Source organism: Cavia porcellus, unplaced genomic scaffold (genome assembly GCF_034190915.1).
Source record: "Cavia porcellus strain 051 isolate PalLab524CR breed Dunkin Hartley unplaced genomic scaffold, mCavPor4.1 scaffold_22, whole genome shotgun sequence".
NCBI classification, from domain to species: domain Eukaryota; kingdom Metazoa; phylum Chordata; class Mammalia; order Rodentia; family Caviidae; genus Cavia; species Cavia porcellus.
This window is the reverse complement of record NW_026947505.1, coordinates 61,485,454-61,503,445: the sequence shown is the minus strand read 5'-3', so window position 1 is coordinate 61,503,445 and position 17,992 is coordinate 61,485,454. Positions and strand designations below refer to the sequence as shown.

The 17,992-nt window shown below is 32.4% G+C and overlaps 1 protein-coding gene across 3 annotated transcripts in view; it reads right to left on the bottom strand.

Annotated features, from left to right (window-relative positions):
• Positions 1-217: 217 nt before the first annotated feature.
• Fut9 (fucosyltransferase 9) overlaps positions 218-17,992 on the bottom strand; it is a 203,195-nt gene continuing 185,420 nt past the window's right edge. For 2 of the 3 annotated variants that reach the window (XM_063233261.1, XM_063233260.1), the window contains exon 3: positions 218-11,612. In XM_063233261.1, coding sequence (XP_063089331.1) covers positions 10,525-11,604 — 1,080 coding nt within the window. In that variant the 5' untranslated portion in view covers positions 11,605-11,612 and the 3' untranslated portion in view covers positions 218-10,524. Of the gene's footprint in view, positions 11,613-15,852; positions 16,647-17,992 lie in introns of those variants that run through there. The other variant, XM_063233262.1, reaches the window with a different exon arrangement.

Sequence of the window (17,992 nt, the reverse complement as noted above, 5' to 3'; positions counted from 1 at the left end):
GATCACAAATCAACACAGCACAGTTGACGTAGGTATACAGGCTAATCTTTTTTCACATGATATTTAAAATGAATGAATAATTTGGAAAATGTGCTTTTAAAATTTTAGTTCAAAATATTTAGGGAATTTAATTATATGCAAATGAAAATCAATCTTCTTGAGTGAATGATATTGAATGTTACATTGAATGAACATTATAAATAACCAGCACTAGGTATTATACTCTTGAAATTTTTTATTTTAAATATTCACATTACAGGAATTCTTCAACCTGAATTGAACATCATTATTTACACATTCTGGGAACAAATCCAGTGGTAAATCAGTGAGGTACTTACACTGAGTATGTGAAGTGCGATTGAAGAAAAATTTGTTCATACACACAACAGGCTCAAAATTTTTGTACATTTATTTCTGCCTTGTAATTATAGCAGAGATCACAGAAGTCACTATTAATTACTAAAATTTTTTCACAAAATTATAGCAGTCACACAATATATTTATAAGCCCAGAAAGATCTCTATGAGCAGAAATGTCATTTACATTGTGATGACATAAAGGAAACTTCAAATGGTATCTCCAGTTTAAACTGTGGAAAATGTAAATTCTCCAAAAAGTGAATATACAGGTCTTCTGTGGCATCTTGCCTTTCATGGCTTGTTAAAATATTTGTTTAGCTGCCATAAAATACTATTTTATTTACAGGTTTGATCAATAAATGGAACAACATGGTATCAAAATTAGAGCCCAGATCAATGTTTGCTGAATGCCACACACATACCACATCTTGGATGCTGTATTTATCTTTACATTGCTGGGATTGGCTACTTGTCATTTGAATTAATGCTGTACTTCAAGGATACAAGATTCAGTAACCTGATTTAGACTTGGAATAGCAGCTAGAGTCCAATTCTCTTAATATTATATTAACTTCACTGAAACTGGGAAAGTTGAGCATAGAGGAGCCAATTCTCTAAATAAATAAATAAATAAATACATGCATAAATATGAATGCCAGTCTCTTAATAGCATAGCAATGAAATTATCTCGCAATATCATAAATGCTAATATTGATTTTTTAAGCTACAAAAAACAATGTTCTAGCATTAAGATATGATCAGTGACTAATTCCATTTGGGTAAGGGGTGGTTGGTAGGTGCATATTATTTGGGTGGAATTAAAAACTTTTAAATGCACAACTATATTTTCTAAAATCAAAACAAACAGTCAATGAAATAAAACAAACAAAAAGCACCTTTCACTGAATGGAGTGATTTTTGCTATATTCAAGACTTCTTAAATTATCAGCGTGGAGAAGAATGTCTAACTGATATTCATATTCTTCCTGCATTTAAAAGAATCACTTAGGTTCAGTATGTTAGTGTTGTGCAGACCTGACCTGAAGTGTTCCCCCTTTCCCCTGGCAGTAGTATTGATTTCAGCAGGAGAGAGAGAAGTGAGACAGACAGAGGGAGAGGGAGAGACAGAGAGAAAGGGAGAGAGGGAGGGAGGGAGAGATGGAGAGAGGGAGAGAGGGAATTTCTGATTATAAAAGCTGTCAGGATATTGTGTTCATAGAATAGAAATGCTTCAGATGATTTTTCTATATCTTCATAAAAATACATTGTTGTACAGTGAATTGTATTATTTTCTAACAAATGATTTTATTCTTTATATTTCATTTCCAATAACTCCTATTTTTTTCTCTGGGAAAATTTTAGCATAAATGCCACAAAGTTAGAAAAAAAGCAAATCAACATTGTTTGTTGGCTCATAGCACTAAGAATAACATTTTCCCTCTACTAAATAATTAAAAAGGGCTTTTAAAAGGATGTAGAATGCTGCTCACAGATTGAGACGAGGCTGTGTGTTTTGGCAGTACAGATTTCCCCACAAAGATGCATGATTACCAACTACATGCATTTTTCACCTAATATAAACAATCTTAATATTGCAATATAATATTTAACATCTTATTTCAAACATGCATTGGCTTTTAAAATAAGACTTTAAAGAAAAGCTGATGTTTGATATAAAATAATCATGTTCTTTTGTGTGTGGAAAAATACTCTACAAAAAAATAAGTAGAAAAGTGATTTCTGGTCAATGTGTGATTTTATCTATAAAAATCCAAGTGACTAATTAGTGTGCTTACAATAACCATATCAGGTCTGCATCACAACAGTACACCCACAGAAAGTTAATGGGATTAACAACTATTAGCACAATGCAGTTAAATTCTTATCAGAAATAACATGAACCAATAAACTGTACATTTGGCAATAGGTTTCAGGGTATTTTTAGGAGTTTGCTTAAATATGACAATACAATAATGCAAAATTACAATACATTAATAAAACATACAATTATCATCTAAATAGTTTAAGGGTTACTGACCCTTACAATTCACATATTGGATAGAATTGGCACATCTGTTTCAGTGTGATTTTTAACCTCTTTATTTATGTCTTGATTCAAAGTTACATTTGAACTACTTAAAAATATATTGGCATGTGTGCTACACACACAGACTAGAGGAAATGAGGTCAAGAGGAAGCATGCAAAGTTCCAACTCTTCACTTGTAGAACTTCACCGCACCTTTCTTTTTTTAGCAAATTTTTAATCATAGCTCTATAAGAAATTGTCTGTTAAATTTTTCCCTCCTTTTTTGTGGCTCACGCAGCATAACCACATGGAACGCAGGAAGTAGAGGGAATAATCTAGAAGGCTATATGGCAGCCCATATGATGAAATCGGAAATTCTAATCAATGTATCAGCATTTTAAAGAGTTTTCTGGTGATTTTAATATCAGTCCATCACCTGTAGCTTATAGATGAGGAATCTGTGGCTCAGAATTGCTAGTAAATTTCACAGTAGATTTTCACAGGTGAAAACTACACCTTGCATTACAATCTCATTTCATTCTCATTTTCTTGTTTCTCAATGGCATATAATTTTCTGCAGCTTTGTGAACCTGAGTCTAGGTACAGACTTGTATATTTATGTTTTTATTTTTTGCATTTAATAACTCCTACTACATTCACGTGTTGTTTTATGTTCAGAATAAACCACATTATTACAGTGAAGGTAATTAATTACAATAATGTCATTCAAAAAGTTTGACCAGATTCATCTCTACAGGTAAATATGTCTCACTTCTGACATACATTATTTATTTCTTAAGAATTTTATATATTTTTATAGTCATGATTATTCTATTATCCCTTACGCCTAACAAATCTGATTTTGAGAAAAAGAAATAGAACTAAAGGAAAAATGAATATATATATGTATTGTATTTATAAGGCTATCATCAAAATAGCTCATATATTTCACTTTTTAAGAATAGAAATATGCCATCAATTTTACTTTTTCCTATTCCCATTTTAATGGCATAAAATCTGTTAATCTTCCAGAGCTCATAATGATTAAATATAGAGCATTCATAAGTGAAGATGAAGTACTTGTCTGCAGTATGACACAGAGTTTGTCCTTGGATTATTTTAAAGTAATGTATGAAATATTCAAGATAGTTCATTTGTTTTCTTAAAAGCATGCTTCTTCCAATTTTGCATAGACAATCTAAATAACAGAGGTTTGTTCAAAGGCCTTTGATGAAGATACCAGAGGACAAGAAACTTATTCTCATTACTATAACTGCAGACATTTGTACCACCTCAGTCAGCTCTCCTCTTGTAATTTCTCCTTGGATAAAGATGATACGTTCAGGATCATCTCAACTGTGGATTTAAAAGTGGCTAATGAGAACAGTGCAAGATTGGGTGGTGTACTGTTGTAACTCTGGTACAAATATCTTACACAATGATTAATGTAGGGTTGCCTGTTGAGTCTTTGGTAAGCTTTCTGTCAAGGCTGCTTTTCTATTTCCTCAGCCCTCATTAGTCAAAGTGAAATGCAACAATGGGTAGAAAAGTCATTACAGTGAACCAAGTACTACAGTTTTGTACTCTGTAGAAATCACCTTTAAAACATGGTGGTGGCGAAAGTTCACAACAGAATTTCATAAATCTTAAATTTAACATAATTGGCATAACACTGTTTTAAAATTATTTAGTTTCCAGAAAATTCAGAAAGACAATTCCATTTTAAAGATTTCTACACATGTAAATGAAATAAACATTTCTAATATGTATTTCCAAGAAATACAATGAGAAAATACTTTTAAAATACTATTTTGAATATCATTCATTCTTTCACACATTAAAATAAAATTTTTCTTTAAGTCTACTTTATTTTTTTGTTTTAGCCAAATATAGCTTAAAAACTATGCTAATGAGCAGTTCAGATTGCTCATGTCATAACTCTATTTATTAGGCAATTAGCAATTAGGAGAGTCTTAATCACGGTCTGGCTAACAATCATTTTAGTTTTGATCATTAAACAAATACATTTTTGTTGACTGAATTTATATCCTAGCACTTTAAAAATAACATTTTATGATTTTTTTTGTTTTTTCACTTGAAAAGTAGATGGAGATTTGACTTTCTTTTCCAACTGTCATTGACTAGTTCTGTTGCTAAACTATTAAAGCTTTAAAGTGAAGGATAAAATTAAGTCATTGGATATTTCTAAGTCTTATTTCCTTGCCATAAAATAATCTCTGAGAATCTTGCTGATGTTTCCTTCTGGAACTTAGGCTATGTCAACTGTTATGAACTAAATTGACTATTACTCTACTGATTGTTCATAACAGTGAGAGAAAATTAGGTTTGTTTGATTTCCAATTATTTGAATAAACAGCCTATGTGTTTTGTAATGCACACAATGCCTATTCACTGCCGCTGCCTGGTGCCCACACTCTCTCAGTGACTTAACAATTACATACATGAATAAATGTTTTCACACTAATTTATTTGTTTCCCATCTCCTGAAAACTATTCCTTAGGCTTGTTTAAAGTTTTAGAGATCTACCTGGTTACCTGCTTAACATCTTCAGAGTTTAAACATGAAACTGAGGATCTATATCTGGAATTTTCAATTATCTTTTGCAACGATAAAAGAAAAGGGGGTAGGGGATATAGTTCAGTGGTAGAGCATTTGCCAGAATGTTCAGAGCTGGGGTATAGTTTCAAACATCCCACCAAAAAGGTAACAAATACTGATTTAACCTCTTTGAAGACAATTTCATTTTGTTCTTATAGACCACACATCAAGGGTATGTCACCTCAAGAGTATGCAGGCTCTGAGGCTAAGAGAAGTCAAGTGACTTGGACACAACTAGCCAGGCAAACTTGGATCCAATTATACATCTGTGTTAACAGGTAGATGCTATAACTCGTATATTTCACATCGTAACTGAAAATTATCTTTCTATTTTTGCACTCATGGACTCTGGAACTCTGTAAAGCAGGCTCTTCAACATGTGCAAAAGATTAGCAGATTATAGAAGCATAAAATTTTATGCTTGTAAAGGATTCTAATAATTGTCTAGTCCAATTTTACACTGAAAAACATAAACATGCAGTTAGAAACCTAAAGAAGAGATCAAGAGATATGTTTTCAACTTGTATAACTTTTTCTAACACTTCCCCGAGGTTAAGCACCCCACCATGTGTAGACTGGTGGTTTCCAGAGAGGATGCTACATCAGAATTACTTATGGAGACTAAAACTGCACCTCTGTGCTCTATCTTAAACCAATTGAATTTGATTCCTAAGATAGGTCTTAGACATTCATAGTTAAAAAGAAACAAACCACCCTCTTTGCATGACTCTATTGTGCATTCATACCTGAGAACTACTGCTCCCAACCACACGTAATGTGCAAGGATGCCTGGAAACTGAGTAACGTGCTTCAAATCACAACATTCACTGAGGAGTCCAGTACCAGGCATAAAATAACTAGCAATAAAGGATGCATTGGTTTTGGAAGAAGAGAAATTACGGATGTATTTAGAAAGGTTCCAGGTGATCTAAAGAAATGCAATGCCTTAAACCTGAGTATAGACACTCTCTATTTAGCAGGTAGGATGCGGACATCAGAACCATGTGGGGTCAGTTTTTAAGTACAAACTTTTAACCCTATCTCAGACCAGAGAATCAGAAGCATATATTTTTGACAATCTTTCAAGAGATTCTTAATCAGATAATCTAGAAAGTCTCTAAGAAATGTGTGCATTTGAAAACTACTGGCCTATGATATGATAGTTTTTCTAATATAGTAGTATATCTTATTAAATAGATTAAATATTAAAAAAAAACTTGTAAGAAGAGATTGCTGTGGCATGGAACTAACTCAAGAACCAGTACTGTTAGCAATGTCTATTGATTCTAGGTCTACTGAAGCAGAAACCATTGTTTCAGTAACACAGACGAAGGAAGACTGACATTAGGAAGACTTTTAAAAAGCAAAATATTTTCACTGTAAATGAAATGTATCCACATGTATTTGTCATGAGTCAAAAAATAAATAAACTTCTGGATGCAAAATCAGCTTACACATATTACTCAAACTGCTGTATCATTGTCACTGAAAATTGCTTCAAATGTTTCTACCAAATTTCTGAATCAGCGTTTTTAGATTACTGTAATAAGAATTTAAATATACAGAAAAATCTAAAATATTTTAAAATAATGCCCAATTTATGGTTGTTTTCTATAATCAATTAAATTCTCAGTGAGTAATGAGTTATAAAAGATATCAGTAGACAGCTAAGGGAGGAGAAGTAAAAGGAGAAAGTTTAGTTAATTGAGCACTTGCTATGATTTAAACTCCAATAAAGAATAAATTATATTATTTCATATATTAGTTTAAATAATCAGTTTTATACTTTAAATGTATATATAGAAAAATAAAAGGAAAATTTCTTTGGAATATTTACTGCCAAAAATTATTCTGAGATGGTCTTTGAAATTTCATTTCCAGTGCCTCTATGTATTAACTAAAGATCAGTAGTGCTAGAAGGAACCTTCCTTCAAAAAGGTCCAGCGAGGTTAAGTGGCTTTTCCACAATTACAGTTTGTTGAACTAACAACTTAGACTAGCATTCTTTATACTTCTAGGTTATGTCTCTCAGTTAGGTTGCACTTTTGTAAAATATTTATGAGTATGGATTATACAATATAGATTATTGAGAGAAAAGACAATTTGGTAGCAGTGGAGTTTATCCATTTTCAAAATTCCAAAAGAAATGTTTGTATGACAAACATCCCGAATACAAAAACATCTTCATTGCTGCAAAACAGTAACATAAAGTTAGGAAATTACAGGGGATTAAACTATATTTCTGTCTTCATAGATTGGTAACAACTATCTGCCATTCATAGTGCTTGCTGCTTATACTCTTCTTAAATACTACTTTTCATTTCTACTACAAGCTGTGTGTTATTGATGTTTAAATATAACATTAACAAGTTTTAAATCTTATTCAGCATTTCTCGAAGTGTTATTTCTCTTCAGGAGGTCTTAGAATGGAGTAGGAAAGAAAAAGAGGCTATAATGACTCATCTGCCAGGCAGTAACTGATCAATAAAATAAATGTAGACTATCACTCCAATTAGTACCAAGGAGCTGATATGGTCACTACTTTAATAATATTTTACATGCCAACCAGCAATGTTAGCTTGTTTATTCAAGTATTTCTGAGATCCTCTCCTGCATTAAGACACTGTGCTTATCCTGTAGATTCTGAAATCTGCTATATTTAACAACTTCATTATAATTTAAGAAGCTCTCCAAAATGAAACTAAGCATTCAAAGAAATCAAATATATGATCAAACACAGGATCTACAGATTTTTAAAGAAATATTATTTTATACAAAAACAATGTCTAGGTGATTATCCCAAGACTTATGAAAATCAATTTGAAAGCTGGAAAAAATAGCAATACACAGTTCCTATTTTTTTCATATTTTACCTTCAGTTGGAGATACGAAGTTGAAGCTTTAGCAAATAATTCCAAAATATTTTGTCAGTTTACATTACAAACACTCTGTGATTTTTTAAAACTTACTTGGTTGTCAGGAGTTTTATAGTAAACATGAAAATTTTAAGTTGATATTAGTTGTGACCAAGATAATTTTTAAAGTTTTTACTTCACTTTGTCAGATTTATGACTTTCATAAAATATGTGGCTGCTACAGTCTGTCTTTTCCAAAGAGTAATACTGACAGATAGTGATAATTCTGTATTTATTCTTATTAGTAAGGCCTATAATAGTATTTATTTCTATTAAGGTCTATCATAATTAGTATTTATTCAGATCACAATACTTTTTGGTATTTTGAAACAAATATTTTAAGTGGTATATTTTCTTTTTAGTTTCACAATTTAGTCCCAGACAAAATTACACTTATAGGAATTCAGCAATCCTTCTATGATGAGGTGGGAACGATGGAAAGAGAGGATCCCACATTCTTTTAACTACTGTCACTCGGTCAGATGTCTCTGTGTGTATATGTGTGAAGGTATACTTTAATACGTATCATCTCTGAACCCAGTTAATTCAATGGAAAAGACTGAATTAACTTGCTATAATTCCTTCTATCCTTAAAACTCAAGATCAATAGAGCTACAACTGAAGGGTTCAGTTGACACATTGGTTTGACTGTGCAATTTGAAAATTTATTAGTCTTGGATAGCTAATGGGTTTCAACACCAGCTAAATCCTTACACTTTTGACTTGGGTCATATTATCAGCACGGAATTATAGTTACAATCCAAAAAAGAGATTTAATTCATAGTCATCAAAGAGGGAATTTCTCTCATGTTTTGCAGTAATTTGAAATAATCATTGTTCACTTTAGTAAAAGCAAGGCAAAATGCTTTTCAGCTTTCACAAAAAAGGAAGTACATTCTAAATTTATTGGCAATGCATGTTCTTAAGATCCCAACTTTTAGATTAAAAAAATGATAAGTGTAAATTATGAGTCTGACTGTTATAACAATAAAATAAATGTGAGATCTTTATCTATGAGGACATCCATGAAGACAAATTATTCTTTGGTTATTAAAATAAATACAAAAGAGACAAGGGAATGCCCTTAGAACATTCTAATAAATTTGATGGGTTTTGCAAGAGTGAAAGAAAGGCATTAGTGATTCGGAAGATGCTTTCCTTGAAAATCTTTAGCTTTTCTCACTGTTTTTGTTTATGTTCATATTTCCCCCTCTCTAGCCTATGATAGAAGAATTCTATAGGTATATGAAAATTTAGGAATATATTCTTCAAAAATTTCATGCAGTGCTGGCTTATGTTGGTTCAGTAAAGCTCTGAAGACCCAAGTCAAATGTGTTATGTATGGATAATTACTAGGATGTAATACAAAATATCATGTTCAATCAGTATCTCTCAGTTACAACTGTCCCTTCCTGTGATTTTCAATACCATTCATTGATTCATTACAAAATGATTCACTGAATCCTAGCATTGTGGGTTTTTTGTACCTGGGATTGAACTCTCGACTTCACGCTTGCCAGGCAGGCGCTTATGCTGCTGAGCTAAATCCCTGGCCCCTGTGTTTCTTGTAGATCACTGCTTTATGACATTTAACCTGTCATTGACAATTTTATTTATTTACTTTTAAATGATAGGATGCATTTTCAAATGTTATGAGCATCTATTTGCTTATATGGACAAATAAAACTGCTGGAAATATTAGGGCCTCAAAAATATCTTAAATTTATAAATAATTAGGAATTATATTTCAAATAGTAACATTTATAAATATAATTTGTACCTTTAGGTATCCTTTTCATTGGCATTTGAAGAAATCATTTGTTATCACAACAAATAGCATTAATATTGAGAATTATCTTACATTTGTTTAAGGGTTATTGGTACTATTTCTCAGGTACTGAAAATGATAACAAATTGGATATGTAAGAATTCTCGAGTACTTTAAGACCATAAGAATAATTGGCTGCTTTTGCGAGTCAGCTTAATGAAAATAAATGTGAAACATAATAACTTCCTGAATAGAACAGTTCTCCTTCATATCGTACTTAATGCATGAATAACTTTACACTCACCAAAGTGGTAAACAGGTACAAAATAGATCAAATAATTATACAGTGTTCAATTCTGAAGTAATATAGCTTAGAATGCAGTTACGGTGCATTTTTCTTTTCTAACTGTGCAAATTTGGAATTATAGATTATAATATTTAGTAAAGATCTTTCATACTTTAAAATGGGAATCGTACATTTTCATTTACCAGATAGCCTGAACAGTTGATCAGTGTAGAAACAACAACAGAATCCTCAACTTACAGACAGCTACAAAAATGTGAACAAGAACGTTTATAAATGATAATGAGGAATAAATTATTTTTCAATGCACATAGTTAGGTATATACAGGATAATTTAAAACCAAATGGAATGGTTGATAATTGTGAGTTCTTAAAAAATCTCTATCTCCAGCAAAGTATTCACATTACCCATGAGAGGATAATAAAAATAAACTGTGACACAAAATCAGAACATTGTTTCTCTTCTTATCCTCAATATTTAGATGACAGTTCATCAAAATATTTTGCTAAATGTGCAAATGATGGAAAAAGTTAATTCCAAAACCATTTCTCTAAATTACCAACAGACTTATATTCTTGATGCCTTTTTACATGATCACAAGCCAAACATGCATGTGATTCCCAAAATCGTGGAAGATTTACAGTGAAATCTTTCCTCCAATTAAAGTAGCTAAGATATAACTTATTGTTTTTGTCGACTTCCTTTAAGTACTTTGCTAGCTCACTGGGAGAGTTATAGTCTTCTACATGAATGAAAGAGTCTGCCGGAATATAATTTTCATAGTTTTCCCTGGATGGTCCCAGAACAACAGGTACAGATCCAGCCAAGAAAGCATTATAGAGCTTTTCTGTTATGTAATCTTTGTGAATTGAGTTTTCAAAAGAGAGATAAAATTTACAAGCAGATATGGTAGGAATCAAGTTCTTATCATTCACGTATTCTCCAAATGCTTGACCATAAGTGTGGATTTCAATACTTTTGCTTAGCTCATTGTAATACTTGACCCTGGCATGCTCAGGGTTCCAGTTACTTACAACCCAGCACACCAGCTTCTCTTTACTTGGCACTTCAAACACGAATGGGTTTGTGCTTACTGTCAAGAAGCCATAAGGCACTTGGATATCTGAGTCACGGCGGTAGGTTAGAGTCAGATTGAACAGGTGCTCAATGCCACTCTTCTGGGGAGTATGAGTTGGTGACTCCAGATTCATCCAAATCCATTTCTGGAAAGGTGGCCTAGCTTGCTGGGGCAAATTAGTCAGATCCCAGCTGATGTCTCGGTGGTGTATCAAGACTGCGTGGGACTTATTGTATAGTGAACGGTCTGTTGTGAGATGGCATCCTTGGATGTTGAACATTGCTTGGCAGGATGTAAGGTCAAAGGTCTGCCCGAATGGCCATACCCACACCAGAATAGTAGTTTCATTAAAATAATCAGTTTTGGAGGAGAAGAAATTTTTCATTTTCAGCACTGAGCTGGCAGATTCCATTGGACTCAAGATCCAGCTAGTGGTGGGCTTGATGTAAATAAGCAGACATGCCATGAAGCAGCCCAGGATAATGCAGATGATTAAAAATGGCCGGAGGATTCCTTTGGATGTTGATGTCATAATTTTTTCTGTGGGACAGAAAAAGATAGAGGAAGATAAATATAGGAAAAAGGAGAAATACAAATTTAAGTGAAACATATGGTACATTGGAGAACACAATCACAAAAGGAATTTCTTTCTCAGTGTTATCTGTTAAACTCTTTAACTGAGTTTCTAGTTTCAGAGTTACTGTTAAAAAAAACAACAGTTTCCAACAGTGAGCTAAGACAATGTTCTTAGATGGAAGTTTCCTAGGAACCCTTACAAATAATAAACCAGAATTTGTTTTAAATAAAGCAGCATACCCTCAAGCAATAGTCGTGCTTTTCTTCTGTATCTGTTTGTTGGCACAAATAGTGTTATCGTCAGGGTGAGGCTAAAAGCTTTAGCCTTTTGATACTCTATCATATTTACAAACATTTCTTGGTTGATATATTCATTTAATTACTAGTATGTGAGACTGTTATATATTTGTAGATCAGTTGGAACTCAATAGAAAACTAAATTTTAAAAGGAAAAGGTTATGATTTTTTTACAAATGCATCACATAAACTAGAAAATTAAATTCTTTTTATTTGTAACCTTTTCTTATAATTTTCTCTTTTTATAATCTACCAGGATATAGCAATCACTATGCTCTATTGGCACTGGAACAACATTCTAATTTATAGTGACAATGGGACATTAAAAATATTTTCTTGCTGGGCGTGGTGGCTCACGTCTGTAATCCAAGCACTCGGGAGGCTGAGGTGGGAGGATTGTTGTGAGTTAGAGACCAGCCTGGGCTACAAAGTGAGCTCAAGACCAGCCTGAACTGCATAGCGAGACTCCGTCTCAAAAAGACAAAAAAAAAAAAAAGTTCTTTTTCTTTGTAATAAAATGATATTATTATAAAATTTAAAATATGTTCTCAAATTGATATTGCATGGAACACAATTTATATCTTATGAATTTTAGCAAATGTGGTGAAAGAAGCTTTTGTTTTTTAACCTGTCTTCCAGAATTTCCCTCATTGGCATTCAATGACTCTTTTTAATAAAAACAAAAAGATATCATAGGTAATATATTTGCAAAACTTTTCTCAAGTTCCTGCTGAGTCATTGAAATTCATTTTGTTCTTCTTACCAAAACAATGTAGACTGCTGTTTTAAGAGATTAAAGTATTTTGAAACCTTCATTAAATCTAGGATAGAATATTAGCTGTCTAGTGTTCGGAAAAGTAGAGAAATTGCCCTTCATTTAACTACCTAAATTTATGTACACATTTTAAAACTCATTTTTGCTAATTATTCTTACAGCATATAATATTTTATGCTATAAAAAGTTTTTGGGCCTTGTATTTTAGACGACTCCTAGAATGTAATTATTGGAATCAATGGTTATACATCTTACTGTCAAGTTAATTTCAGTTCTGAAATTTATAATAGAAGAAAGCAGCAACAAATATATACACACAGAGACAAGACAGCATATACATACATACATACATATATAAAAGTCAATGTTTGTATATATTTGTCTGTATATAAATTTATATATGTTAACCAAGTATATATATATATGCATACATAAGAATTGGAATACAGAGAAAAATCAGGAAAAAATTATGAAGAGTATCTCATTTATTGGGAGAAAGTGGCACTGAAGGTACTATATATAAAATATTATGACATGTGGTTAAGACAGTACTTAGATGGAAATTTATGAATTCACACAGTTTGGGTAAGTAATGAGTTGGGCAACTCAGAAGCTAGACAAAGAACACTGGTAGAGAGCTCAAGAAATAAAAAGAGACAAATTAAGGTAAGGGTACAAATCACTGAATTTGAAAGGAGCAATAATATCACAAGTTTTGAAAATACGGAACTTTTGGTAAGAAAGAAAAGAGAGATTCAACTTAAATAACAAAAAGGCTAAATAATTATTGAGTCAGCTCAGATTAAAATTATAAATGAGTAAGTTGAATGATTTTATGCTAATAGATTTAAAAGATTTTTTGAACTTTTGATTGTTTTTTTTTGTGTGTATGTGTGCCAATGTAGAAGTACCAATATAGGCATGAGAAAAAAAAAAAACAGTTTTACAGAAACTAAATTTTCAAATGACAATTAAAAATAGACACTCTGCCTAGACAGTTTTGCAGAAATGATAGCGACAATTCAGTGAACAGAGAATATTACCTCACTTTTTAAAAAATAAGAAATAAATCATTTTAGGGAATAGAAAAATAAGGAGAGAACTTTAACTCATTTTACGAAGCAAATTACACTCTTGTTTCCAAAACAAGATAGGGGTTTTTCAGAAAGACCATTTTAATTAAAAAAAAAAAAAGATCACAAATATAGAAGCACTGAGCACAAACAGTGTTGAAAATGCAACAAACTGTGATGAAGGATAGATTTAGGATGGATGGTTACAATTTTTCTACTATATTAACCATTAATTGACAAATCAGTTCTTTTTATGACAAAAATTGGAGACTGACAAAATTTACCGGTGGCACATGCCATAATCCTAGCACTTGGGAGGCAGAGGCAGGAAGATTGCTGTGAGTTTGGGGCCAGTCCAGGCTACGAAGTAAATCCAGGGTCAGGCTGGACTGCAGAGTAAAATCTTGTCTCCAGAGACAACAAAATTTACTGTCTCCTTTTTATTGGTATAACAGGAACATTTAATATGAATTGAGAGGGTTTTTTTTTTTCAACTAGTTGTTTATAAAATAGGAGCATATAACTACACTTGCTAAACCTATCCTTTTCTTTGTATAAGACTGAAATGTAATGGCTTATAGAAATATTCTGAATAAGAAGGTCTTGAAATCCTTTCAGAGTTAAAATGCAAGACAAAAATTAGTTAAATAATAACATGTATTAAAATTATCATTCCATTAAAATGTACAAAAAAGTTCGAAAAACTTAAGTAAAATCTATGCTAAATTATTTTTTTTATTTTAATTTTTTTTTTTTTTTTTTGTCTTTTTCCTTTTAATCGGTACTGGGGACTGAACTCATGACTGTCTGCTTGCAAGGCAGGCACTTATGCCGCTGAGCTAAATCCCCAGCCCCTGCTAAATTATTTTTAAATTCCATCCTTTAAATATTCCATCTAAGTAATGTTGATTCAATGTAATTAGGTTACAACAGTAATAGTCACCATTTAATAATTACACATAGTCAAGCCTTATGCCAAACACTGCACACAAATCATTCCTTAATCTTCAAATAGTTGCTATGAAAATAAAAGTTGTTTTATCACAGCTTCTTTACAGATGTAGGTACTGAGGACAGAGAGAAAAGTAACAGGTAGATCACTGAGTTATACTTTCTCTTTCCTTCGCCAATTTTCTTTGAATAAGTAATACAAAGCTCAAAAATTCATTCACTTAGTACCTTAAGTTTTATTTTTTGACTCCTGTAGCATCAATGCTTTACTCTAAAATTAAAGACTATTTGTTCAATTTAGATCAATTTTTCTTAGTAATACTCAACACTTATGTGGTATTCATTATTGCCAAACAATGATCTTGGAAATTATATTCACACTTCCTCTACACACACACTTACACAAATAAGCTAATCAGTTAACTCTGATTAGATTGCTATTTTATTAGTAAAGAAACCTAAATCCAATTTAGGTTTAAGCAATTACCTCAGATGATACAATAAGTGAGTGATAGAGCATACTTTAAAACTGTAGTCCTTTGAGTCCTACATCTGGACATTTTAGGAATATATTTTATGATCGCTGATTCTGCAGGTTGCAGCCAAAGAATACAATTATCTTGGTACCAGCAGAATGCAAGATCCGTGAGCGTTTGTTTCCTTCACTCCACTATCCCTGCCATGAAAATATGGTACACGCTTAATAAGTGCTATTATGTATGTTGTACAAATAAATGGTTGACTTACTGAATCTCGGTTATGTGAAAAATATTGTAATAGATAACTATATAAACAAAAAATGAACTAAGTGTGAATGAAAGAAGGTGTACACACTTGCTTTCTCTGTTCATTTGACAAACTTGTCTCCATGGAAAAACTGCTATGATATTGATTTAGAAGTATTACTATAAGTAGATGATTAAAATCTGGTTTTGCCTCTTTGTCATTGTCTCCAGGGTGGCATCTATCTAGTACATATTACTTTAACAGCTTTTTTTATTCTCCCCAAATGAGGAAAACCTTGTCTCTCAGCAGAAAACACTGTGCTTTCTACCATAGGTTTGTATTAGTCAACTTTTGTCACTGGGATGAAATAACCAACACTCACAGATTAAAGATGTTTAGTACAGCTTCTGGTTTCAGAATATTCAGTTCATAGCCAATTGGTGAAGAGTACAGGAAAATCGCTATAGAAGGGGGAGCCAGATGCCAGATCCACACCAGAATGTCACATGTCCATGACCACTCAGATACGCCGGAAGGTATTTGGAATAATAAAATAGATTTATTTTAGTGCAAATGCTCACGCATAAAAACCTCCTACAAGTTCAAAATGTAACTCATTATTAATAACGTCTGAGAAAATTTTGAATAGATATATGCAGACTCTTCTAATGGTTTGTGGAAGCTTCTTTTTAAAAACGAAGTGTGCTTTACTAATCACTTGATTGGCTCTCAAGACAATTATGTTTTGACATAATTCATCTTAACTTTCCCTGTGGTTTTGCGATTTCTCTGCTTCCCATAACTTTTGGATCACTTGTTTGCTCTCTGTTCCCTCTGCCTTCAACTTCTCGCTGCTGATGAGGTCAATCACTGAGCAACAGGGACAGCTACTAAGTAGGTCGTGCTTGGAACAGAAACTACCAGAAAATTTGCCTCCTAGAGCCAAACTGACATCCCCTTGACAAGAACCTTTGTACACATTCCCTACAACTAAAATTTATTAAGAACCCCAAAACATCACGCACTACTAATCTATCAAGTTAGTTTAAAGCACACTCAGCAGTGTTGCTGCAGTGCTCACCTCAGCCCCCAGTGAGTCCACTGTATCCTGGAAACTGTAACTGCAGGACAGACTTGTGCTTTAATTGTTTCAAATACTACCAAGTAATATCATTAGTATTATAATAATACAATCTTTTAAAATACTGCTTGATAAGACCAGATATAGAAATTATTTAGTTTCCCATTAACTGGTTTCACTTTTATAATGTTTTACTGAATGTTAAAGAATGGAAGTTAGCTTAAAACAAAAAATGGTTAAAGAATCATAGACATGTACAGAGTCTTAAGAAAACTGAGCTAAACAGAGGAATCTTTGTTTTCACTGGAAGCACATTTGTTTTTGAGAGTGGAGCAGGTGGACCTTAATTTATTCGAAAAAGGGAGAACATACTATAAAATAAAATTCAATATTACCTAAAGCTGAAAGATAGAATCATTGTAGCACACTGCTGATCTTGTAATGTATTACCTGAGGGATTATTTGCGGGTGGCAGCTACTACTTACTTTTTCAAACTACTTTTAAAATTTTGTATCAGTAGCAATGTACGATTGGAGGCGATTTACTCTCTTTTAGTGCCTTGCTCTACCTGCTCTGATATTAACATCCCAGTTTGCGTTTGGAATATTACCTGTCCTCTCCTGGGTGCAATTCTGGAATTCCTAACCAGTGTTGCTCTCAGCAGTCACACTGTTCAAACTTTTTCTGTGGTGTTGAAATTTAAGCAGAAAGTCAACTTTGAAAAATGTTGGAACTGATTTATCACGGTGGGATTGCCTGCAAAGATCACATGTGAATTCTGATCCACCTTTTGGCTTGGTTCTCTAGGCATTCCTTGAGTTCCAAGAGCTATTCCATTACCTTGTACTACTTTCATTGTTAATATCAATTATATTTTGTTTTATTGCACCAAACAAACGCAAATGAAAAGAAACTTCATCCCAAACAGCAAATTTAACTGGTATTTTCCTTTCCTTTGTTTTTTTTCTCTTCAAGATGCAAAGAAGATAATTTAAATTCTTCAAAATACATCTGAAAGTCTCTGAATTAAAAGAAAATACTATCAAGTATATGAAGTCCCAAAAGATCTAAAGAATAATCTCCACTTTTTATTAATCATTTCACTGATTCAAATCAAAGTTCACTTATTTGGCGGTGTCAACTTGAAAGTATTTTTTAATGGAACTATTACCAATCTATAACCTGGCAGGTTCAGGCTTGGACTGTAATTTTTTATTCATATAATTTTTATGTATTAGTATCATCCTATTAATCTAGAATTATGCAATGTTTTCTGAGTACTATACTGTTGTTCTAACGTTTTAAATTGCATAAGTTGATTTTTTGTTTTCAGTTGGTTTTGCTCCTGCTTCTTTGATTTTCTGCATGTTTGTTCAAAACAGCTTAGAAGATTTAAAACAAAAGTTTTATACTTTAACTACTATCTGACAAATTATATGG